Source organism: Xyrauchen texanus, chromosome 8 (genome assembly GCF_025860055.1).
Source record: "Xyrauchen texanus isolate HMW12.3.18 chromosome 8, RBS_HiC_50CHRs, whole genome shotgun sequence".
In the NCBI taxonomy this organism is placed as follows: domain Eukaryota; kingdom Metazoa; phylum Chordata; class Actinopteri; order Cypriniformes; family Catostomidae; genus Xyrauchen; species Xyrauchen texanus.
In genome coordinates, this window is record NC_068283.1 from 10,354,803 (window position 1) to 10,379,512 (window position 24,710).

The 24,710-nt window shown below is 46.3% G+C and overlaps 1 protein-coding gene across 1 annotated transcript in view; it reads left to right on the forward strand.

Moving 5' to 3' along the window:
• ppap2d (phosphatidic acid phosphatase type 2D) overlaps positions 1-24,710 on the forward strand; it is a 61,289-nt gene that overhangs the window by 30,914 nt on the left and 5,665 nt on the right. The window contains exons 2-4 of the mRNA XM_052132160.1: positions 18,832-18,989; positions 21,221-21,507; positions 22,391-22,448. Coding sequence (XP_051988120.1) covers positions 18,832-18,989; positions 21,221-21,507; positions 22,391-22,448 — 503 coding nt within the window. The remainder of the gene's footprint in view (positions 1-18,831; positions 18,990-21,220; positions 21,508-22,390; positions 22,449-24,710) is intronic.

Here is a 24,710-nt window from a genome sequence, read left to right on the forward strand (position 1 = left end):
TCTGCGCTATGTCTCCAACAATATGTCTTCTTCACCTCTATATACTTGACCCTTCATGCTCTACAGCACAGGATGTTGCATCTTACTTTTTCTCTGTTTGGCCTCCACTTTTTCTGAGAGACCATATAGGAAATCGACATTTCGAATTGTTCATGCACCCTGAAATTGACCCAAACTGAATTTAGACAAGTGCCATCCCTCATTAGACAGTGGTGCATCAATTCAACTGTGTTTATCTTTCCCTGTGGCATTTACCTTGGAGACATGGGTTCAGGTCCAGCAGAAACCAGGAAGTATTCATGTTCACATAAATAATGGTGAGTGCGATTCAGAGCATTTTTGCTCAAAATTTTTTAATTTTCTTAATCCATTCAATCATCATTTACTTACAATGCAAGTGGATGGTGATCAGCACTTTAAAGCTCCAAAAAGCTCAGACAATCATTGTAAAAAGTAATACTTGGGACTCCAGTGGTTAAATTAATGTCTTCTAAAGCGATATGATTGATTTGGGTGAGAAAGAGATCAATATTTAATTGTCACGAAACACATGAGATCCAAGCACAGAGGAACAGCTCACAAAGTTTATTTGTAACAAAGATTAAGTATGAGGTGAATGAAGCAGTGGAATGGACCCAGCACCGAGTGCAGCATGAAGACCAGGTGTGTATGCGTAGAGATGTCTGTTGTGTGCGGGACACCCAGGCAGAGAGCAGTCAATCCAAAGGCAGGTGAAGACACAGGACATAATGTTCCAGATGATCCAAACCCCAGGCAAAGACTGGTAACCAACACAGTGAAAAACATACCAACCGAGGCATAGAGCGTGAGGCGAGTGACTTGATATGCAACAATCTAGCACTGAACAAGAGAACAAGGGTATTTAATTAAGGAGGTAAATAACATGGAACAGGTGCCGTCTGTCTGTTGATGAGTGGCGCGAACAGATCACGCCTGCTGGCCGGCACCTGTGACACACGAGGGAAAACAACCAAACAAACAGAACAATCCGGCGACCTCACCGAGACTGTGACTTTTAAGTCCTTTTCACTATAATTGTTTACTACCGATTGCTCTCCAATGCGCACCCATGAGGGGAATCAGATCACTGTTCGTCTTTGTTTTCTACAGAACACTGTTCACAAGCTTCATTGGTTTTGCTTTTATTTGAACATGCCAGCCCGCTCCCTCATTGACGTGCACTAGAGAGTGACCGGAAGTATACAGTTAGAGATCATATTGCTTTAGAAGACAATTTAAACACTGGAGTCAAATGGATAACTTTGACTACAATTGTATGTGCTTTTTGGAACTTTAAAGTGCTGATCACCATTCACTAGCAATGTATGGACCTAGAGAGCTGAAAAAGTATTCCAAAAAACTTTGTTTGTGTTCTGCTGAAGAAAGAATGTCATATACATCTGGAAGGCATGAGGGTGAGTAAATTATGAAATATTGAAATTATGAAATAATTTTTATTTTTGGGTAAACTATCCATTTAATAAAAGTTGCATTCCTGTTGACTTTAATACACCATTTACAATAAAAAATACAACTTGCTTTTGGCGTCCCTTTGTGGACATTTCACCTCATCGGCACTTCAAGATTCAATTTAATTTACAACTTATTTTCAGCAGTAGAGCTTATGATCTCCTGTCGTTGAATTCTCAGTGTGATCAATCTCCTACCTTTGACATCACAGCTTTGGATAGATGCTAGTGAAGGGTTTGGAACTTTGCACATTCTCATGGTGCTATCAGCTAATTAGCTTTTCAGAACATTATTAATGCAGCTCAAGAGTGATGAGTTACATTCTCTGGAGTAGAGCTACGTCACTTCCTATTCTTGTTGCTGAAGGCACACTGCACAAGTGTTTGTAGCTTGCTAGCGTGCTTAACATTATTCTTATATGTTCAGAATTTTATCCTTTTTCCACGTGCTTCAGGTTTTTCCACTTTTCTACTCTTTCATCTGTGTGTATTATACCGACCACACCTGTTTCCCTGTTTTTATAAAATTTTATTTACATATCGCTTCTCGACTGCGTGCATTCGTTTTTTACACTGTGTTTACACGGATTAGTGCATCAATCTCAAACATCTGCTGATTAGGAACCACATCGATCTCAAACCTTTGCCACACAAGAACAACCATAACAACAACAACAAACAATTTCGGTAAGTCATGGTATCCACTCATGTTATTGCTTCCTGCATTACATGCCACATGTTTACTATAGATTCTTCCTTCAGCAGTGAGAGATTCACATGTGATAAATGTAAGGAATTAGTCAGGTTGACAGAGAAGGTTAATGAGCTAGAGGCATGCAGAAAGAGAAAGAGAAGCCGGTAGAGTCTGTTTAGGATTCGTGTAGAACAGCAAGCAACACACACACTCTGGTTCTGGCTCTAGAGCCCCCCCCAGCAGGGCGATTGTGTGTCGCCTCGGCAGCATACTCTCTAAGCAAAGTGACACCATTTTACCGATCCTGTTAGGATTTCCAAGTGATTCTCCCAACTCAGTGATGCACCCACTGAGAATCATGTTGAAATAGCCTTAATAATTAGTGATTCTGTTGTAAGGAACATGGAAATAGAGACTCCAGCCAACATTGTTAAATGCATTTCGGTGGCTCGGGCATCTGACTTCAGATCAAATTTATAAGTGCTGGTTAATGCTAAATGAGATTTTCTAAAATTGTTATTCATGTCATCACTAACAATATCTGGCTTCACCAGTCGGAAATAATATTAAAGAAGTGTGCGAACTCGTAAAAATTTTGTCAGACACTGTAATATGCTCGTGCCCCCTCCCTACTCGTCGTGGTGATGAGGTTAATAGTAGATTAGTGTAATATAATAGACCAGTTTGGAATGCCCAGTTCCCACTACTTAGTAGGTCCTCGTGGTGGCATGGATACTCACCTCAATCCGGGTGGTGGAGGACAAGTCTCAGTTGCTTCAGCTTCTGAGACCATCAATCTGTGCCTCTTATCAGGTGGCTTGTTGTGCATGACACCACGGAGACACCGCATGTGGAGGGTCATGCTGCTCTCCGCGATCCACACACAACTTACCACGTGCCCATTGAGAGCGAGAATCACTAACCATGACCACAAAGTTTTTGGTGTTACTCAGAGGACAGAATAAAAGTTTTAAGTCTTTTGAACTAATAATGCTTAATATGATACCATCAGATATAAATAAAAAATCCCTGTCATCTTTTGCCCTTGCTACAGTATATAGATCACCTGGGCCATACTCAGATTTCATTGGTGAATTTGAACATTTTCAGATTTAGTAGTTAATGTAGATAGAGCTTTAATTGTTGGTGACATCAACATTTACTTAGATAATGAAAATGACACATTAGGATTAGCATTTATTGAAATCCTCAACTCTTTTGAAAAATCCAACTTATTGCCATAATCTAAAACTAGATTTAATTCAGTCATATGTAGTTGATGTTGATACTATAGGAATTCCTCAGCAGAGTGATGACATCTCAGATTATTACCTCGTCTCTTATTTGTTGCCATCAGCTAATGTCACTCAATCTACACCACACTAATGCAGTGCATGGAAGGGTAGTGTTTGTAGCTACAGACAGGCACTAAATGCTGCCAGGTCAGCATATTTTAGCAAACTCAGAAAATAACCACAAAAATCCTAGGTGTTCATTCAGTACTGTGGCTAAATTGGTTAGGAATAAAAAGCATCAACTGAACCAGATATTCCGTCACAGCACAATAGTAATGACTTTATGAATTTCTTTTACTGATAAATTTGAAATAATCAGAAATAAAATTGGAACTATGCAATTAACTGTCACAAAAAAGTGTCTCATAATTTGCTCACAAGCAACTTCAATCCTTCGCTGTCATAGGTCACAAAGAGCTAAAAATCAAAAGCCACAATATTTATGCTAGATCCAATACCAACAAAGCTCTTAAAAGTGGTATTTCCAGTAATCTCAGAACCTCTTCTTAGTATTATTAACTCCTCGATATCCTTAGGGCATGTCCCAAGAAAGGACACACTTATTAAGAAGCCACAGCTTGATCCTAGAGAATTGGCTAATTATAGACAGATTTTAAATCTCCCATTTATGTCGAAAATACTAGAAAAGGTTGTGTCCTCCCAACAATGTTCATTTCTACAGAGAAATTGAATATATGAACATTTCAGTCAGGATTTAGACCATATCACAGTACAGAGACTGCACTTATAAGAGTTACAAATAACTTGCTCTTATCATTTGATCGCGGCTGCATTTCTCTTCGATTGCTTTTAGATCTTAATGCTGCCTTCAACACTATAGATCACGACATTCTCTTGAATAGGCTGCATAATTATTTTGGCATTTGTGGACTTGCAATAGCATGGTTTAGGTCCTATTTATCATACCGCAAACTCTTTGTATGTGTAAACAAGGTATTGTCAAATCAAACAAAAGTTAAGTATGGAGTGCCACAGGGATCAGTTTTAGGGTTTCTGCTTTTCTCTTTATACATGCTTCTCCTGGGAAATATTACCAGGAATCGTGGAATAAGTTTCCACTGTTATGCTGACGATACCCAACTTTATATTTAATCTAAACCCAACAAAAATTCATACTTCTCCAAATTAGCAGAGTGTATAAATGAAATCAAAGATTGGATGGCCAGAAATGTCCTTCTACTCAATTCTGACTAAACAGAGGTACTAATGATTGGAACAAAAACCTCTAAAAATAAGCCGCTAAAATATAATTTGACTCTCGATGGATGTACTGTTATGTCATTTTCAACAGCGAAGAACTTAATACTTCCACCACAGAAATATTGCGTATTAAGTTATGACTGATGCCGAAAAATTATTTCATGCGTTCATGACCTCAAGACTAGGTTATTGTAAGACTAGGTTACTGGAAGGATGTCCAGAATGTTCAATTATTAACCAGAGTGTCACGAACCCCGCTCCCTCGCTCCGCCCCCTCGAGCTTCCACGCTCGCTCCGCCCCCTCGAGCTCGCACGCTCTTTGTGCTCGCTCAAGCCCTCACGCCCACTTTGCTCCTACTCGCTCACATGCTCGTAGGCAATCTCCCTTCCTCGAGTTTCTCACGCATTTCCAATCCCCCAGAACATTATGACCACCTGCACTCGCGTCATCTGCACTCCTGCACATTAGTTTCACCTGCACTCGTCTCATCACCTGTCATGGTTTACACCTGCACTCGCCCCTATATATATCACTACCCTTTCTTCTCACGGTTGTTGGTTATTGTATTTAGTTTCCGTGTCTTTGCCCCCACTAGTCTCGTCTAGTTTTGACCTCCTCTCGTTCACCTCTTAGCTTGCCAGCTCCCTTGTTCCCCTGTCTTTTGCTCCCATTAGTCTCGTCATTTTCCTATTGATTCCCCGGCTTTCGACCTCACGCTCCCTTTGACTACTCTCTCCCGGATTTGCCCCCTTGTTTATATCTTGATTCCCTGGCTCTCGACCTCACGCTCCCTTTGACTACTCTTCACTGGATTTGCCCTTTTTCTGTACTTTTGCCTGCCTGCAATAAAACGCAGTTTTTGACTTACATTGTGACTGTCTCTTCTTGTGCGGGTTACAGAATAACCAACCGTTACCAAAGACAGTCACAATGCCCCGCGCTGAGGATTCGCGCAGCTCACTAGAGCGGAGGTGCACGTCACATTCGGCGCGAGGAGCTACAGTTTGGAGGCAGGACCGGCTGCCATGCCCAGGGGCAGCAGGTATGTTATATGTCTGAAATTTTTCACCCTGTTTCACCTGTGTCTGCCCCTGAGCCCATTGATGCTTTCCATGCATCCGTGAGCACCGTATGCTCTCCATCCCCGGAGAGGTTTTACGGCTCATCGGACGGGAACCAAGGGTTTTCCGTGCAAGGCAGTGGTTATGTAACTCATAACCCCGTCCTTGACATTATGGAGCCAGCGGCCCGACTCTTGGGTTTGCGCCAGGGGAGCCAACCCTTGGAGGCTTATATTATGGATTTTTGTGCCCTGGCGTACCAGGTGAATTTTGATGAGGTGGCTCTGAAAGACATTTTTCAATTTGGACTGAATGAGCCAGCCTCATCATTCATGCCTGGTGGTCGCTGCTCTCTCAACCTGGCTCAGTTTATTGACCTTGCCCTACTCTACGCTGGTTCCTCGTTTACTGTGGGGGAGGCAGAAACTGAACCAGCGTTCCATACCACGGCCCCCGTCTTGAAGCCTACCACGGCCCCCGTCTTGAAGCCTACCACGGCCCCCGTCTTGAAGCCTTACACGGCCCTAGTCCCGAAGCCTGTCGCGGCCCTAGCCCCGAAGCCTGACACGGCCCTAGCCCCGAAACCTGACACGGCCCTAGCCCCGAAGCCTTACACGGCCCTAGCCCCGAAGCCTTACACGGCCCTAGCCCCGAAGCCTGACATGGCCCTAGCCCCGAAGCCTTACACGGCCCTAGCCCCGAAGCCTGTCACGGCCCTAGCCCCAAAGCCTGACATGGCCCCAGTCCCGAGGCCTGTCACGGCCCCAGTCCAGAAGCCTGTCACGGCCCCAGTCTCGAAGCCTGGCACGGCCAGCGAGTCAATGCCCATGCCTGCCACGGCCAGAGAGCCAGCGCCCATGCCCGCCACGGCCAACGAGCCAGCGCCCATGCCCGCCACGGCCAACGAGCCAGCGCCCATGCCCGCCACAGCCAACGAGCCAGCGCCCATGCCCGCCACGGCCAACGAGCCAGCGCCCATGCCCGCCACGGTCGGCGAGCCAGCGCCTGTAGCCTCGACCGTCCCCATGGCCACGTCCCCTGTTGGCCGAGGACGCAAGAGAAGGAAGAGGGCCCCTTCTCCCCAGTCTCGTCTTGTGCTCAAGACCGCAGAGGTTCCCTCAGAGTCTTCCACAGCTCTACCGACCTCTGTTCCGCCCTCAGAGTCTTCCACGGCTCTGCCGGGTTCTGCTCCGCCCCCAGAGTCTTCCACGGCTCTGCCGGGTTCTGCTCCGCCCCCAGAGTCTTCCACGGCTCTGCCGGGTTCTGCTCCGCCCCCAGAGTCTTCCACTGCTCTGCGGGGTTCTGCTCCACCCCCAGAGTCTTCCACGGCTCTGCCGGGTTCTGCTCCGCCCTCAGAGTCTTCCACGGCTCTGCCAGCCTCTGCTCCGCTCTCAGAGTCTTCCACGGCTCTGCCAGCCTCTGCTCGCCCCTCAGAGCCCTCGCGGCCTCCGCCTCTCGAGTCTCCCAAGGCTCCTCCTCCCAAGCCTCCCAGGGCTCCTCTCAAGCCTCCCAGGGCTCTTCCTCTCGAGCCTCCTAAGGCTCCTCCTCTCGAGCCATCCAGGGCCCCACCTCTAGAGCCTCTCGAGTCTTCCACAACCTTTTTCCCCGAGCCTATCACGGCTCTACTCCCAGAGACTCCAGAGCTTCCTAGGGCTCCGCCTCTCGAGCCTCCTACGGCTCCGCCTCCCGAGCCTCCTACGACTCTGCCTCCCGAGCCTCCTATGGCTCCACCTCCCGAGCCTCCCACGGCTCCACCTCCCGAGCCCCTCACGGCTCTGCTCCCAAAGACTCCAGAGCTTTCTATGGCTCCGCCTCTCGGGCCTCCTATGGCTCTACCCCCCGAGACTACAGAGCCTGCCAGGTCATCGCCTCGGGGACCTCCCACGGCGCCACCTCCATTGGCTCCACCTCCTGAGCCTTCCAGGCCTCCACCTCTAGAGCCTCCCACGGCGCCACCGTCATTGGCTCCACCTCCAGAGCCTTTCAGGCCTTCGCCCCTAAAGCCTCCTTCGGCTCCACCTCCAGAGCCTTCCAGAACCCCACCTCCAGAGCCGCCTACAGTGCCGCCTCTGACGGCACCGCCTTTCACGGCTCTTCCCTGGCCCCCTTACCCTGTCCGGTGGCCCCTGACACTCTCCCTGTCCTGTGGCCTCTTCCCTGGCCTCCTGACCCTGTTCCTGTCCGGTGGTCACCTTCCAGACCCCGGACCCGGTCCCTGTCCTCCAGTCGCCTTCCAGACCCCCTGACCCAGTCTCTGCCCTACGGCTGCCCCCTAGATCTCCCGACCACCCGCCTGTCCGCTATGTTCCCCAGACCTTGCCTTGATACTGCCCATTGACCCCATGGACTGTCTCATTTCCCTCTGTGCCCCTTGGACTGCCCTCAATTTTGTTTGTGTGTTTTGTGGGTTGTCTGTTCAGGGTTTTTGTTTGTTGGGTTCATCCAGCACCACTTCCTCGCAACCCGGCGGCCGTCAGGAGCCGTCCGTTTTAGAGGGGAGTACTGTCACGAACCCCGCTCCCTCGCTCCGCCCCCTCGAGCTTCCACGCTCGCTCTGCCCCCTCGAGCTCGCACGCTCTTTTTGCTCGCTCGAGCCCTCACGCCCACTTTGCTCCTACTCGCTCACATGCTCGTAGGCAATCTCCCTTCCTCGAGTTTCTCACGCGTTTCCAATCCCCCAGAACATTATGACCACCTGCACTCGCGTCATCTGCACTCCTGCACATTAGTTTCACCTGCACTCGTCTCATCACCTGTCATGGTTTACACCTGCACTCGCCCCTATAGATATCACCACCCTTTCGTCTCACGGTTGTTGGTTATTGTATTTAGTTTCCCGTGTCTTTGCCCCCCGCTAGTCTCGTCTAGTTTTGACCTCCTCTCGTTCACCTCTTAGCTTGCCAGCTCCCCTTGTTCCCCTGTCTTTTGCTCCCACTAGTCTCGTCATTTTCCTCTTGATTCCCCGGCTTTCGACCTCACGCTCCCTTTGACTACTCTCACCCGGATTTGCCCCCTTGTTTATATCTTGATTCCCCGGCTTTCGACCTCACGCTCCCTTTGACTACTCTTCACTGGATTTGCCCTTTTTCTGTACTTTTGCCTGCCTGCAATAAAACGCAGTTTTTGACTTACATTGTGACTGTCTCTTCTTGTGCGGGTTACACAGAGTGCTGACTAGAACCAAGAAATATGATCATATTAGCCCCATTGTTTCATCATTACATTGGCTACCTGTTACATTTTTTATTAATTTGAAAATTTTGTTAACTACATACAAATCTTTGAATGGTCTAGTTCGTAAAATACTTAAGAGATATTCTGACATGCTATTTTCCATCACGTTCATTACGATCACAAAATTCTGGCTTGTTAATAATTCCAGGAATATCAAAATCCACAAAAGGAGGAGATCCTTTTCTTATTTGGCTCCTAAACTATGGAAGAGTCTCCCTAACACTGTTTGGGATGCAGACACACTAACTCAGTTAAAGTCTAGACTAAAGACTCATATATTTATCCTAGTATATACCTAAATTATCCTTCAACTAACAATTAGACTGCTTTAGTTTAGTTGTGCTATAACCAGAAACATCTATCATGATCTATAACTATGCAAAAAATGTAATGGCATCTACGCTAATATTATTCTATTTGTTTCCATGTCTCAACCTCGGGAATCATATTCCGAGGTTACCTGAACTGGCCAGATCCAGCTCCGTTCCTGCTTGGTGCCGAACTCCACTGCTACGTGTCACTGAGAGATGAAGACAAACTATTGTACAGCCGGTGCTAGCCAGAAATAACTTTATTTGTTTTTCTTCAGAGGATCAGCTAATGCTAACTCCAACTGTAAGATGCCACTTCATATGCCAATGCCTGAACCTTGGATTTAGGATGGACCTCACCAAATGACCTGCAGGCTGAACTGCGATGCACCTCATCATTTATCTCTGCCTGCATCACCTTGGTCTATTGATGGACTACACTCTTAAAATGGAATACATAGACTTTAATTGAATTGCAAATAAAAGCCTTTATCAGCCAACTAACAAAGGACATTGCATCTATGTGAACTTCTGCAGTTAATACAGTATGGACTTTAAAGACATTAATCATTAATCTTACAGTTCATAAAAAATATTTTATTCTTGAAACACTGGCCCTTAACGCTTACTTAGTTTACACATTTTAAACCATGACCTACACTGCACTATACATAAGTAATATTGGTATTATATTCATGATGTTAGCCAGAGGGGAACTGGCCCCCACAGTGAGTCTGGTTTCTCCCAGGGTTATTTTTCTCCATTAACTAACATCTTTTTTTTTTCCTTGACAAAGTCGCCTTAAGCTTGCTCACAAGGGTTCTAAATACAATTATTATTTCATTATTTAATTTCTATTCAAATTTTACAATCATATTTAATCAAACTACACAATGATCACTGTAAGACATTATGGAGATTACAGTTTATTTATTTATTTAAATTTTTTGGTAATGCACGATTTCCTGTAAAGCTGCTTTGAAAAGATATGTGTTGTGAAAAGTGCTATACAAATAAAAATGACTTGACTTGACGTCATTTACAGCTCAGGCAATTGATTAAAAAAATTCCTGGAACTGAATGCTTTGAACTCCTTGCTGTAGGTGCCCTTACTCTCTTTAGTTTACAACGATTTTACTGAAAGATGATGATTAGTTAAAGTGAACTTGCTGTTCTGTTGATGTATTTTAGCCATTAGTGACCTACTTTGCACTTTCTTTCCATCTCTGGATCTGTTTTGGTCCCCCTGTGTGTGTTTGTGCAAGCATGTGTGTGCCCTGAAAGCCGAGCGGTCACTTACACTGAGAGATTCCCTGGCAGGGACTGTGTTTGTGACTGTGTTTATTCCAGTTGGGATAGAGAGTGGAGGGTTAATGATTACTCTCATGCTCTGAGTGGATCAAGGGCATGGGACCGTGTGTGCCCTGGGCCTGGGGGGAATGAGAGAGCGAGAGAGAGAGAGAGAGAGAGAGAGAGAGAGAGAGAGAGAGCAAACCAAAGAACAACAGCTGAATCACACTACACTTCTATATCCGCACTCAGCTCCTGGTGCAAACCTGTATTTATAGATCAGTACTGTTCTGTACTTGCTCTAAAGTCACTTTAAAAAAAATTTTTTTCAATGACTTTGTAAACGAAAGAGTGGGAGGAGCTTGTTCAGATGATCCTGTCAATCACAATACAAGTGTGTAGAAACGGCACTGACAATTCTTCTGGCATTCTTTCACCACCCAATTTATTAACCTCTTATTCTCTGTCCATGTATACCTCTTCTGTTAATCAAGTAGTCCAGGGCTTGAGTCGAGCTTTTGCATAACAGAAAGCAATTTAAATCCATTTCTGTTTATCGCTTTTAAAATCAACATGAAACGTCTAGGTTACGTATGTAACCTCCGTTCCCCGATGGAGGGAACGAGACGTTGTGTCAGAGAACCGACACTAGGGGCCTCTCTTGAGCGCCAATATTCACCTCTGATCTATGAAAAAAGGCCAATGAGAAGTTGGCAGCCGGTATTTGCATGTCCCGCCCCCGGACATACGGGTATTTAGGCTGCGCAAATACAGGAGTTCATTCAGGATTTTTCTGAGGAGCCGGAAATGGTCCGGCCACAACAGTGGCTCGGCTCAGCGACGTGGCGGGGAAGACACAACGTCTCGTTCCCTCCATCGGGGAACGGATGTTACATACGTAACCTAGACGTTCCCCTTCTGTCGCTCTCGCCACGTTGTGTCAGAGAAGCGACACTAGGGGTCCACTTATAAAAGTGCCATGCGCTGAGCCGTGTATGTGAACTGCTGATACAGGAGCAAGCAGGTATTCTTATGTGCAGGATGACCAATTGTATCAGGCTGCACGTACCCTTCCCCAATGCCCCATTCAAGCCATCAGAATCCTTTTCGTTACCCTGGAAGGGGGAACAAGGTGATGGGAATGGGCCAGCCTGGCTGGGCCTCTTTTCTCTCTATGTTTCTCGCATAGAGCAACTACGGCCGGGGCCCTTACACGCATTGAGGGAAGGGGGTCTTAGCCCTTCTTTCAGGGGGAGAAGACCCTGCGGAGGCCACACCTACCTGGCAGGGGAGGCAAAGAGTGGCAAATGCATCACATGGCCTATTAGGACCCATGTGGAAAAGTTGGTGCAGTGGTAGATCCAGCCTCGTAGAGGGGGGAAGCATACAGCACGGTGACCGAGGCAGCTGTAACTGCCTAAGGGAGACACCGGGGTCCACTCGTGAGGGGACAGTACCATGGAATTACACACAGGGGGAGTCCGAGCAGGAGGCCTTACCTGTGGAGCACCTATTCCAGTACAGGGTAGCCTTCGGGGACCCGTAGTGGCTTGGGTCGGCGAGTTCCTCCACTGAACTGCGGACCCAACAGGGCTAGGGAGGAGTCAACCAGTGACCCGAAGATGGGGTCTCCTGGGAACGGAGGCACACTATTTTACCTCGGCTGAGGGAAAGGGCGCTAGGCGCAAGTGATTCACCTGGTCAGAACGTCAGCGTGTTACCGAGTTCTACGGGCTTGGACCTGAGAAAACACGGGACGATACTGACTCAACACGGAGGTTGTAAAACCTAGAGAAAGTGTTAGGTGTTGCTCACCCTGCTGCTCTGCAGATGTCTGCTAGGGAGGTGCCCCTGGCCAGTGCCCATGAGGACGCAACACCCCTGGTGGAGTGAGCTCGGACCCGCAAGGGGGGGCACGGCCTGGGTGTGATAAGCCAATGAAATGGCGTCGACAACCCAGTGGGCAAGCCTCTGTTTGGAGACAGCGTTCCCTTTCCGCTGTCCCCTGAAGCAGACAAAGAGCTGCTCAGAGTGTCTAGTGCTCTGTGTGCGGTCCAGATAGATATGCAAAGCATGTACTGGACACAGCAATGCAAGGGTTGGGTCTGCCTCCTCCCGGGGCAGCGCTTGCAGGTTCACTACCTGATCTCTGAAGGGTGTGGTAGGAACCTTGGGCACATAGCCCGGTCGCGGTCTTAGGATCACGTATGTGTCTGCCGGACCGAACTCCAGGCAAGTGTCGCTAACAGAGAATGCTTGCAGGTCCCTGACCCTCTTGATGGAGGCGAGCACGATCAGCAGGGCAGTCTTGAGAGAGAGGGCCCTGAGTCCAGCTGAATCTAGCGGCTCGAAGGGGGGTCTCTGGAGGCCTGTGAGGACGATCGAGACATCCCAGGAGGGGAATAGGTTAGGCCGGGAGGGAGTTAGCCTCTGGGCACATTTGGGGAACCTGACAATTAAGTCGTGCTTACCAAGAGACTTGCCGTCTATCGTGTCGTGGTGAGCCGCGACGGCGGCAACATACACCTTGAGGGTGGAGGGGGACAGCCTCCTCTCCAGCCTCTCCTGAAGAAACACGAGCACTGACCTAACCGCGCACTTCTGCGGGTCTTCAGCTCGGGAAGAACACCAGTTCACGAACAGACGCCACTTTCAGCTGGACCGACTGGGGGTGGAGCCTCCACTCTCCGCCGGGCAAGCGTTTGTCTTGACAGTGCGTCCGCTATCACATTGAGGTTGCCGGGGATGTGAGTGGCGTGCAGTGACTTGAGTCTCATATGCATCAACCCCAGCAGCGCGGCCGCCGCGGAGGATGCCATATGCCCCAGGAGCTGTTGGAATCGGTTTAGAGGGACCACGGTACCTGGCTTGAGGGAAGCGAGGTATTTCAACACCGACTGAGCACGCTCGTTGGAGAGACGTGCTGTCATTGAGACTGAGTCTAACTCCAAACCGAGAAAAAAGACGCTCCGGACTGGGGTGAGCTTGCTCTTTTCCCAGTTGACCTGAAGCCCCAAACGGCTGAGGTGCCTGAGCACCTGGTCTCTGTGCGCACATAGTAACTCTCACGAGGGGGCCAGGATGAGCCAGTCGTCGAGGTAATTGAGTATGCGTATGCCAGCTTCTCGGAGTGGGGCAAGAGCTGCCTCTGTGACTTTCGTGAAGACGCGAGGGGACAGAGACAGGCCGAAGGGGAGGACTTTGTACTGATACGCCTGGCCGTCGAACGCGAACCGTAGGAAGGGTCGGTGTCGAGGGCGAATCGAGACGTGAAAGTACGCGTCCTTCAGGTCTACCACTGCGAACCAATCTAGATGCCGGACGCCAGATAGAATTTGTTTCTGGGTGAGCATTTTGAACGGGAGTTTGGACAGGGTCCGATTGAAAACTCGTAGGCCCAAGATCGGTCGTAAGCCGCCGCCTTTCTTGGGTACAACGAAGTAAAGGCTGTAGAAACCCTTCTTCGTATCGGTTGGAGGGACAGGCTCTGTCGCGTCCTTGATTAGAAGGGAGGCAATTTCTTTGCGCAGGGAATGTGCATGTTCGCCGTGTACTGCGGAAAAATGAACGCCCACGAAGGGGGGCGGAGGCCTGGCAAACTGATTTGCTAACCGAGTCGAATGGTCCGGTGCAGCCAGCGTGACGGGCTGGGCAGTGAAAGCCACGCCTCTAAGCTCCGTGCTAGGGGCACCAAGGGGACGAGTATTTTGGACATACCTGGCGGGGCTTCGCAGCGGTGCGGAACAGGTAATGCGGCGTCGGGAGGCAGTGAAGCGGCCCGAGGCTCCGGTGCTGAGAATAGACTCAAAGCACTTACCTTGCTCCGCGTCCCCGGCAGGGGGCGGGTTCGTTACTGAGGAGGAGGTCTGATGTTGGCGTCCTCTGGACTTGTCTGAACCGGCCGGCCGGGGAACAGTCGTGGGCTGAAGGCGGGGACACCACGTCCAGGAACCGGGACTGTTGAGGCCTGAAAGCAGAGTGCCGTGAGAATGGCATTTGTGGGCCAGGTGACCCAGAGACAAAAAGGAAATAGCTCTATACAGAATTTAACAAAAAATTCTCCTTCCGGCCCTCCACCAGGGAACGGACCGGTCTTACCAGCTCCGGAGCTATCGTCTCGGTCTCTGGGTCGGTCATCTCAGGAGCGCCTGGGAGCCTTCCGGGTCCTTGAGGGGGTCCGTGAGACGAGGGCGTCCAACTTCTGCGGGGAGCTCGACGCTGGGGCTGAGAGCTGGGCCCACTCTCTTCGTTAGTTGAGGCGGAGCACCACTTTCTTTCTTTCTTGAAAGCCGCAGGAGGACGCCCTCGGCCAGCAGACAGGGCATGGCCCCTGGCGGCAGGTTTGTGGCAGGGCAAGATGTGTGAAATAGCCTCCGTCTGTTTCTTCACCACTGAGGACTGCTGGGCGGAGTCGTCAAGTGGTGTCGCCGAATGGACTGAGCTGGGAGACGGGGGCGTTTTTTGAGAAAGCGTGCTTTGTCTGCCTCCTGTACTGCGACCAGGTCCTGTCCATCGTTGCGTTTCTCGACCACAGGGGGTGGCCATCGGCTGTTTGAGTGCAGTTCCTGCAGCAAGTCAAGAACAGGACTACCCAAGTGCAGATTTGAAGTGCCCTGGCCCGGTGGACTTGCAGGAGAGGGCCATGGCGTGCAGTGGGGAGCGGTCTGGGACCGTTCTACCACCGAGGGTAGCGAGAGCGGAGGAGTGAGGAAGCTGGGCTTGCTCAGCTCGTCATGCACGTCCGGGAAGGAACCGGGGGGGCGCGGCTGTGAGCGTCGCACATGCCCGCGGAACCAATTAAGCCCGGGGAAGCATAGCGGACCTCCGTGCGTCAGGCTCAGACTGGGCGCAGACCCGAAGGTGGCGGCCCAGGCGAGTTATCCACATCCGACGCCGCTGTTACGCTCTCCAATGCAGCGGTGATGTCATCATCCAATGCCAGGGAGCTCGAGGGACCGGACGGTAGGCCATTAAGCGGGCCGCACTAAACCCAAGCTCGGGGGAAGCAGGCAAGCGTGCCGGGGAGGCGGGAGGTTTCGAGGGGATTTACCCGGCAAAAGCGTCCCGTTATTCTCCCCAGATCGTCTTTCATCGCCCGCGGTGCCTGCCTCAATCCCGTGGGAAGGAGGCGAGGGGCGGGGGGTGGCTGAAGCGGCTTTCTCTCACTACAAGAGAAAGCCTATGACCGCAATGCTGTCATGGCTATGTTCTCGCACTGAAAACATAGACCATTCATAAAAATGCTGCCTGCGTGTGATCGCAACCCAGGAATGCAAGGCAGTTTTTATGACCGTCAGAGGTGGGGAGAAATCAACCACATCCAGAAACTACACAGGGGCGGAAATATCGTCTTTAAAAAGACGCGTCCTGAGAGGGACGTTCAACGCCGCTGTGTTTTGCTCTTTAGAGTGAAATTACTCTTTTAGAATAACTCTTTCGAGTTGTCTGCGCTGTCGAAGTGCCCAGGGGCAAGAATGCACAGCCATGCACGAAGGAGAAAGCCGCTGTTATGCGCCGTCAAATCCAACAGCATGCAGAGCGTCAGAGGATTAAACAGGAACTTGGTGTGTAACTCGCAGCAGACTGCATGCACGGCCATCGGCTCCAAAGAAATTTTCTGAATGAACTCCTGTATTTGCGCCGCCTAAATACCCGTATGTCCGGGGGCGGGACATGCAAATACCGGCTGCCAACTTCTCATTGGCCTTTTTTCATAGATCAGAGGTGAATATCGGTGCTCAAGAGAGACCCCTAGTGTCGCTTCTGTGACACAACGTGGAGAGAGCGACAGAAGGGGAACCATATTTGAAACCCATTTTACTTCTGTAATCTGATATATTTTTTAGTGAAACAGGATATTCAAAAATATGTGTACTTGATTTTATGCATTGAGAATTGATTGGATCATGAAAAATTGCTATGAAAAACCAGAATGCAGCCAGGTGGAAACAAAGTTATTACAATGTTACTAAAGATTGTGAAGAAAAACATTTTATTCTTGGGAATAACACACAATAATGAATAATTTATTAAAGGGATAGTTCACCCTAAAATGAAAATGCTCTCATCATTTACTCACCCTCATGCCATCCCAGATGTGTTTGACTTTCTTTTTTCTGCAGAACACAAACAAAGATTTTTAGATGAATATTTCAGATCTGTAGGTCCATACAATACAAGTGAATGGTGAACTTTGAAGCTCCAAAAAGCACATAAAGGCAGCATAAAAGTAATCCATACGACTTCAGTTGTTTGATCCATGTCTTCAGAAGAAATATGATAGGACCATGATTTGGACCACATTTGGTGGAGAGTGATGTTACTTCCCCCAAAAAGTTTCTTAGGAAGAATATCTAAGGAAGGGAAATAGTTACAGTGTTTCTTTTAACGGCACAAACCAGCGGAAATTGAGCACAAACGAACGGCACTTCTTTCGTTTACACAACCAGAAGGTCTTTTTTTTTTCTTCCAGTAAAAGTTATATTTATATATATATGTATACATTTTCGCCTTTTCTCGATCATACACAGACAATTATTTTAATAAAAATTAAATATTTAAAGATGATCACACAGTGTTTTTTTTAATAAATGTGATATCACTGAAAGGGGAAGTGCGTTTCCTTCAGTATAAGTTCAGGAATGTCCATCGGCTTTCTACAACGACTCGAGCCGTTGCCCTTGCTCACCTCTTCACGTGTTTTAGGTCGGGCCGTGGGTCGGGAGGCTGGTTCTGTTCACAGCATCACAATTACGAGCTCCCATTCTGGACACATATCACTGTGGACGCTCAGTTAGGGCCATGTTCAGTATTTCACAGCAACAGTGAACGAGCCACCATTAACTACTGATATGTTTTGCATCCGTTTCTTGTGTGCGGGATTCACAGATCCAGTAATATCAACTGGTCGTACCATCTTCCAATGACAGGCCGTCTTACGTTCTCTTCAAGTGGCAGTGAAATAAATCTGATTTATTAATGTAAAATGTTATTGTTAAATATGATGACATTTTTAAACATGAATTAAAATGCGTCTTTTTATTTGTCCATTTAGAAATTGATTGAGTTATTCAAGATTTTATTTTCAAATTAATAGATTGATCATTTATTCTTTCATTGTAAATGGCACTCCAGGGCTTCCATATACAACAAGCCATCATTTTGGAAAAAATGGTGGTATAGTGATGCGATTCTATGAGACTAGGTTGATTTTTACGGGCTTTTTGCCTTCAATAGAATAGGTAGAGGTGAAAGGAAACAGTAGGCCGAAGGAGGAAGGTTGCGATTTGAAAATGACCCAAGCCAGGTCATCCGCATGGAAGCACCACTGTGCCACGATCCGGAGCACATGCATTACCGGACAGGCCAGCTGATTTTGTTTTTAATGTCACCTATTAGCTTACTAATATTTTCCTTAAGAGGAGACCTATCCATCCAGTACAACATCCCGGTTCACTTACCTGGAAAATTCAGGAAGTAGGCCAGGTGTTGTACCACCCACTGTCTGATTTGAATCTTTAGCCTAAATTAATAATTGTTCAATTAATTTTATTTGCTTGAAAGAGAGAATAAAATAAGTCCCACACAGTACTATGGCTTGTAAGATTCCTTTCTCTAAGGAACTCTTATAGAATTCCATCAGGAATCCTGCAAGCTACAGCATTGTGACAGAATTCTTTCTACAATATTGTCCTGCACAGTCGTGCACACCTGCCTGCAACCATCCAGGTGTGCGAGGGGTGTCTTTTTGTTTGCATTTGCCTGAATGAGAAAATATTTCATGCACTCTCAGTGAACCATATTCCCACATTCCCAGCAGAACGCAAGAAACATTCTGTCCTCCACCACACAACCTCTGTCGTCAGTCCTGACTTTTTCAGGTTCTTTTCTTCTCCAGATTCCTCCTCTGTCCGTGCTGTCATTCTCTCAGCCCCCCGCACCCCGCCCCTCCCCCCCCCCACACACACACACATGCACACACCATCTCCCTCCATCTCTCTGCTGGAGCTATGCATGGAATGCCGGCTCCCTTGGCTGGATCTCGTCTCCCCTATGGATAACAAAAAGTGACAGTCTCGATATCTCAACCACACTTGTAATTGTAATTGCACATAATAGGACAGTTAGGATGAATCTATGTCTGATCTTTTGGTGCCAAAGAAACACAGACAGAGGAACATTCCTCCAGGTAGTTTTGACAGAAGCACTTAACCCATCTATCTCTCTCCTGATAGCCTCCATTCCATTCTTCGCCTGTGAGCTGAAAGCGGTGACTCCATACATGAGGGGCTTCTTCTGTGGGGACTCCAGCATCACTTACCCTTACACAGAGAGTGAGGCCATTCCTGATAGTATGCTTATAGCTGGGGGCATCATCATCACAGGGCTTACGGTGAGGACACACACAGAAGATATTGTATGACTCGCAGGAAGGCCTTAAGGGACTTCTGTCCATTGCAATATTAGCCGACGGTTCTCTGGTTACTGAGTCTAATGATCTACTCATTCATCTAGCTTCCTATTGAACAAGAGTAAGACAGCATGTATATTAATTATTTAAAGGAACATCCATTGGTCCAAACCCTTTTGTTTTGTTTTTTCTATGTAATTCAAAAGGAGATTTTTTTTTTTTAAGAATCATTACTAATTTTTGCCAAACAATGACTGTGTAAGTAACCTTTATTTAAACAGGATAAGAACTCATTGAGATAAAATCTAGTTTACAAGATTGACCTTGCCAATTATCATTATCAAATAGTCATTAGCAGTCAGATATCACAATTTATTTACAGTATTCACAAGTGTTGTAATATCAGACAGTTGAAAATGTGTGCTAGGTTTAAGACAGAGAGTGAGTCTGCTTCACAGATGGAGTTGGGGAGGTCATTCCACCAACTTTATACACAGCAGTAAATAATTGTATTGTCAGCATAAAGATGATATCTAGCATTAGATATATTATCACAAAGGTTGTTTATGTATGTGTGTATATATATATATATATATATATATATATATATATATATATATATATATATGTGAATAAAATTGGACCCAAAACTGACCCTTGTGGAACACCCTTAACAATATCAATGTGAGCGTCTTCGTATTTCCAAAGGCGGCAACTCAGCTTTGGCATATAGAGTGTAGTGATGAGTTTGATAACCACAAGCAATAATAAAGCGCAAGGCACTATGAAATAGGGTGTCAAGTTTTTCTTAAATATTGCTTTGGGGCATGCATATACAATAAATCACCATAGTTAAGTATTGGTAGAAATGTTGCAGACACTATAGGTACTTTCTGGCACTGACCTAAAAGGAACATTTATTTCTGAAATAAAAGCCTAATTTTAGTTTGAGTTTCAAAACAAAGTGTTCAATATGAGACTTGAATGACAACTGGTTATAAAGTACAATGCCCAGATACTTATTGGTAACAGGATAAATTATGGCATCTTGAAAAGCTACAATGTCTGTAAGGTTTGTTGACAAAACATTAGAATTTGAGACAAACATTAATTTAGTTTTATCTGCATTCAGAACCAGTTTAAGTTGATGTAAAGTGACTGAACAGAGTCAAAGGCAGACTGTAAATATAGAAATGTCAGTGAAACAGAGGATACACAGCAGTAAATAATTGTATCGTCAGCATAAAGATGATATCTAGCATTAGATATATTATTACAAAGGTTGTTTATGTATGTATATATATATATATATATATATATATATATATTAGTGAATACAGTTGGACCTAAAACTGACCCTTGTGGAACACCTTTAACAACAGGTAATGCAGATGAAATAAAGCCATCTATCAGCACACACTGATATTTGCCAGAAAGATAACAGTGAAACCAAACAACAGCTTGATTGGATAGCCAAATACTATGAAGCCTCTTTAAGAAGTTACAGTGATCATCTGTGTCAAAAGCCTTAGAAAGATCAAGGAAATGGGCTGTGCATCTAAATAAAGTGCAAACCAAAGTGTATAGTAACCTTGTCCAAAAAGGACAAAAAGAACCATAAAAGTAGTCTATATCGACTGGTGTGGTAGTCTTTTGAAGCCCTACTTTACTTTGTAGCCACCATCTCTGTGAGGAAAAGACCACAATTTAAGTCATTATGTGTCCATGGGTGATATCACATTTGTTGTAACTCCCTATTTTATTTGATAATTTTTTAGGATTGTTATTATTGATTTAATTATTGGGTTTTTGTTACAGACAAATTAAAACGTATATTCTAGAAAAGAAAAAAAAAAATAATGTTAAATGGATACATCACGGATTATCAGTGATGTCTGTTCATCAAACAAAATTAGCATATGGCTTCAGAAACCATGGAAGCACACAAGTTATATGGACCCATTTTTTGTTACTTTGTATAAATTTTTTTGTCCTTTGGAGCTTGACATGTTTTTGTTGAGCAACAAAACAAATTCAAAAAGTTATACTTTTGTGTGCCACAGAAAAAAAATAACAGTGTGCAGGTTTTTATTTTTGGGTGAACTATACCTTTAAGGCTATTAGTGAACATGACTTATGCTTCATAGGCTTTGTAGTATTTAACTTGATGTTGCATGGTAGTAACCTCAGCAAAAATCCACTGTCTGTCTCAGATTGCTGTTGGGGAGTGTTACCGGGTGCGATTCAGAGGCGTGCATTCGCGCGCTTTTGTGCGGAACTGCTACATTTCCTGCCTGTACAAGGAGCTTGGTAGCTTCCTGTTTGGTTGCTGTGTGGGGCAATCCGTGACTAACATGGCAAAGCTGAGTGTGGGCCGACTTCGTCCACACTTCCTGTCTGTGTGTAACGTGACGTATGCGTCGCTCAACTGCACACCTGGAACCTACATCCCAGACGTCGTCTGCAAGAACTCCAGCTCTAAAATGGTGGAGGAGGCCAGGTCAGTGGAGAACAAGCATTTGTATGATGAGATGATGCTTTGTTCCAAAACCTAGTGAACTGCCTTGCTGTTTACTGCCTACATATTTACTGCATACATCTAAGCCATCATCTTGAAAAAGGCATCAAAAGTGACTGATTCGAAACGCTGTTCATTGGTAGAAACTTTGCGTACCACACAAATAGCACTCCCTACAGGTAGCACAAAGCAGACTTGACTCAAAGTTGATTTTAAAAGAGTTTGATGTTAGCATGTTGCTAAGCTAAACACGACATTTGAGTAACAAATAATGCATAGGCTAGCACACAAACATTGGGTAAAATCAACCTGATCTCACAGAAATTAGATTAGGTAGAGCATTAACCTTAAAAACCTCATCTGTTTAGGAGAACATTTAGCTTTCTTTTAGCGCCACACAGGCGACATTTCACTTCGGAACTGTAGCAATACGTGAAAGGAACCATGTAATATAATTTTGCAAATATTTCACCACAGTCACTTAATTGAGATCAGAACATGAGATGAGGCTTACTGATATTTTTTTGGCACTAATTAAAATATATGTATAATAAGTTATTTTTATTTCTTTTTACAGGACTAAGTGGGTGGCTCATTTGGTTTTGGAACAGAGCTATGATGTATGAGTTGTTAAGGGTGAAATATAGTATTCCAAGTCCCAAGTGTTGGATTTTTAACCACTCATATAGTATGTATTACAGAAAATATTAAGGACATTGCTTGGAATAACATGTGCTCTTGTGTTTATCTAATATAACATCATGCAATGACAATGTTATGGCCCATAAACCAGTGCAGCAGTTTAATTATTTGCAGGATTATGACATCTGGTTGGTGAAATTTCCCTACTGCTTTTCTTTCACAGAAAGTCCTTCTTCTCGGGCCATGCGTCTTTCGCCATGTACACCATGCTTTACCTGGCAGTGAGTATCCGCGTGTGGCCATATTTACCACATGCACACTCAAACACACAAACACTCATCAAGATATCACCGAATGCCTGAGCATACTGTCAGATTCTGGTGAGGGGCTTTACTGCTGTCAGCTTTCACTTCCAGCCCTGCCATGTGGGAAAATACCTCAAAATTCCTACTGCCAAAAAAGTCTCTCAAACTTCAACTCACAAACACACACAACTGTGCATAAATACACTCATATTGAAAGAGGACGACTCTGAGAAAAGCGGAAAAACTCCCAGAAGGCATCTTGCCTCAAACGAAAAAAGAAAAGCTTGAGTGAAAGAGGGAAAGTTCTCCAGAGCGCTGATGAATAGATGAGTGGAGAGAAGGAGAGAGAGTGAAAGCAAGCCCAAAACAGAGGAAGCCTTGTTTAGTTGTGGGTTTGGTCGAGGGGTGGGGGGTGGGGGGGCTTTGGCCTGCTGAGAGATAGACAGACTTCTTTCAGTGAAACCCCTGTCACTCTCTCTCTCTCTCTCTCTCTCTGTAATGGAATGGGGAAGGGGTACAATAAGGGGGAAAAAACCCCCCAAAACAAACAAACAAATAATTATGAAGCATATCATTCAATAGCATTCACATTTCTTTTTCACTCAAATGGCCTACAAACCTTGAATTTAAAAATCCCATTTCCGATTACTCTTAGCGATTCTTCAGTACAGAATTCTTATTGCATTTACTGCCCTGCAGCCTGTTGCCAAATTATAAGATAATTTCATATTTCTAGAGAGCAGATATAAAAAATCTGTAATAAATGTAATTATTTTTTATTATATTTGATTAGCCTAATACGGGACCGGGTGTGTAGGATAACTACCTGGCCTCGCCCTCCGCCCTGCCACATTCCTCCCTCGTTCTCTCAGGCTGGGGAGCCCCCAGCATGACGTACACCCCCCCCCCCCTTTCCCTGGGGGAGGGCGTGCCCTAAGCCCCGTCTGCTGGCAGGTCATCCCCGTCTACCTGGACGAGGGAGGGGACAAGGGGAGGGAAACAGAAATAATTAAACTGGGGGGTACTTCCTGTAATAGTGTAGTACCCCCCAAAAAACACAAAAATTTAAAAGAGAGGGAAAAGGCCAATGCAGAACGGCAGTGAGAGAGAGAGGAGAGAGAGATGAAAAAAAACCTCTTACTCGCCAGTTTTCCGATACGCCGCAGCTTGTTCCTTGGCCACTCCTCCACCCTCTATTGGACAACAGCCGCGCCTCTCCGGGTGGATCAGAGGTAGACCTCTAGCCCCTGGCGAACGGAAGGGATCAGAAGGGGTCTCCTCCGCCCCTGGCAGCGGCCCTGACCGCTCCAGGCAGTCGGTTAGGAGCCCCTTCTCCCCTCGCGGTCGGTGGCCATCGTCCTCTTTCAGGCGGCTGGGCTCCTCGTCCCCCGGCAGATGGCTGCTCAGTTGGGGTGGACGGTAGTGGCGAGAACTCTACTACGGCGTATCCCTCCTCCTTCCCGAGTTTCCAGCACCAGTGTAAAGGGATCAATGGTAAGGAGGAGGCGAGAACTGGCTTGTCAATATAAATAATAGTTTTAATGATAAACTTAAAACAAAAGACAAACACACACATGTCCGTAAACGATCTCTCTCTCCCGCACGATCCTCTGCAGTCGACCTTTATCCCTCTCGGGAGGCTTGATTATCCTAATACAGGACCGGGTGTGTAGGATCACTACCCGGCCCCGCCCTCCGGACTGCCACATTGTGAAACTGTGTTTTCTTAATGGCATGAATCGCACTGAAGGCCTAGACTTAAAATGCACTGGCCGTGGCTGCTGTTTATGTAGTCTAATTTTATACTTCAGGCTTGTGAGACTTCCACAGTTCTTATTTAATTTCGAGTTGGACATTCATAACATGTGCATCAGTATAAGATCAATTCAGTAACCACTCCAACAGATGTAGAAGTGTTTTTGATTCAATCAGACGAACCGGCTCATAGGAGTCATTTGTTCATGAATCGGACTGCACCCGAATCGCCAGATGTTTTACGCTGTAGATTCAGTAGGGGGCAGTACTTCTGCTGAAGTGTGCTGCAGGAAACGCTGTAAGAGTATTTAAGTACAGTGTTTGGCCCGTATCGGCAGAAAATTGCATGTGCAAAAACATTAACAGGAACAAAATCATGCGGTTCTGGTAATGAAAAAAAAAAATTTAACCAGTTCTGAGAAAGAACCGTTCTCAGTTTCCAAACCCTTTTCATGTGCCAATACAACTGGAAAAAATAAAATA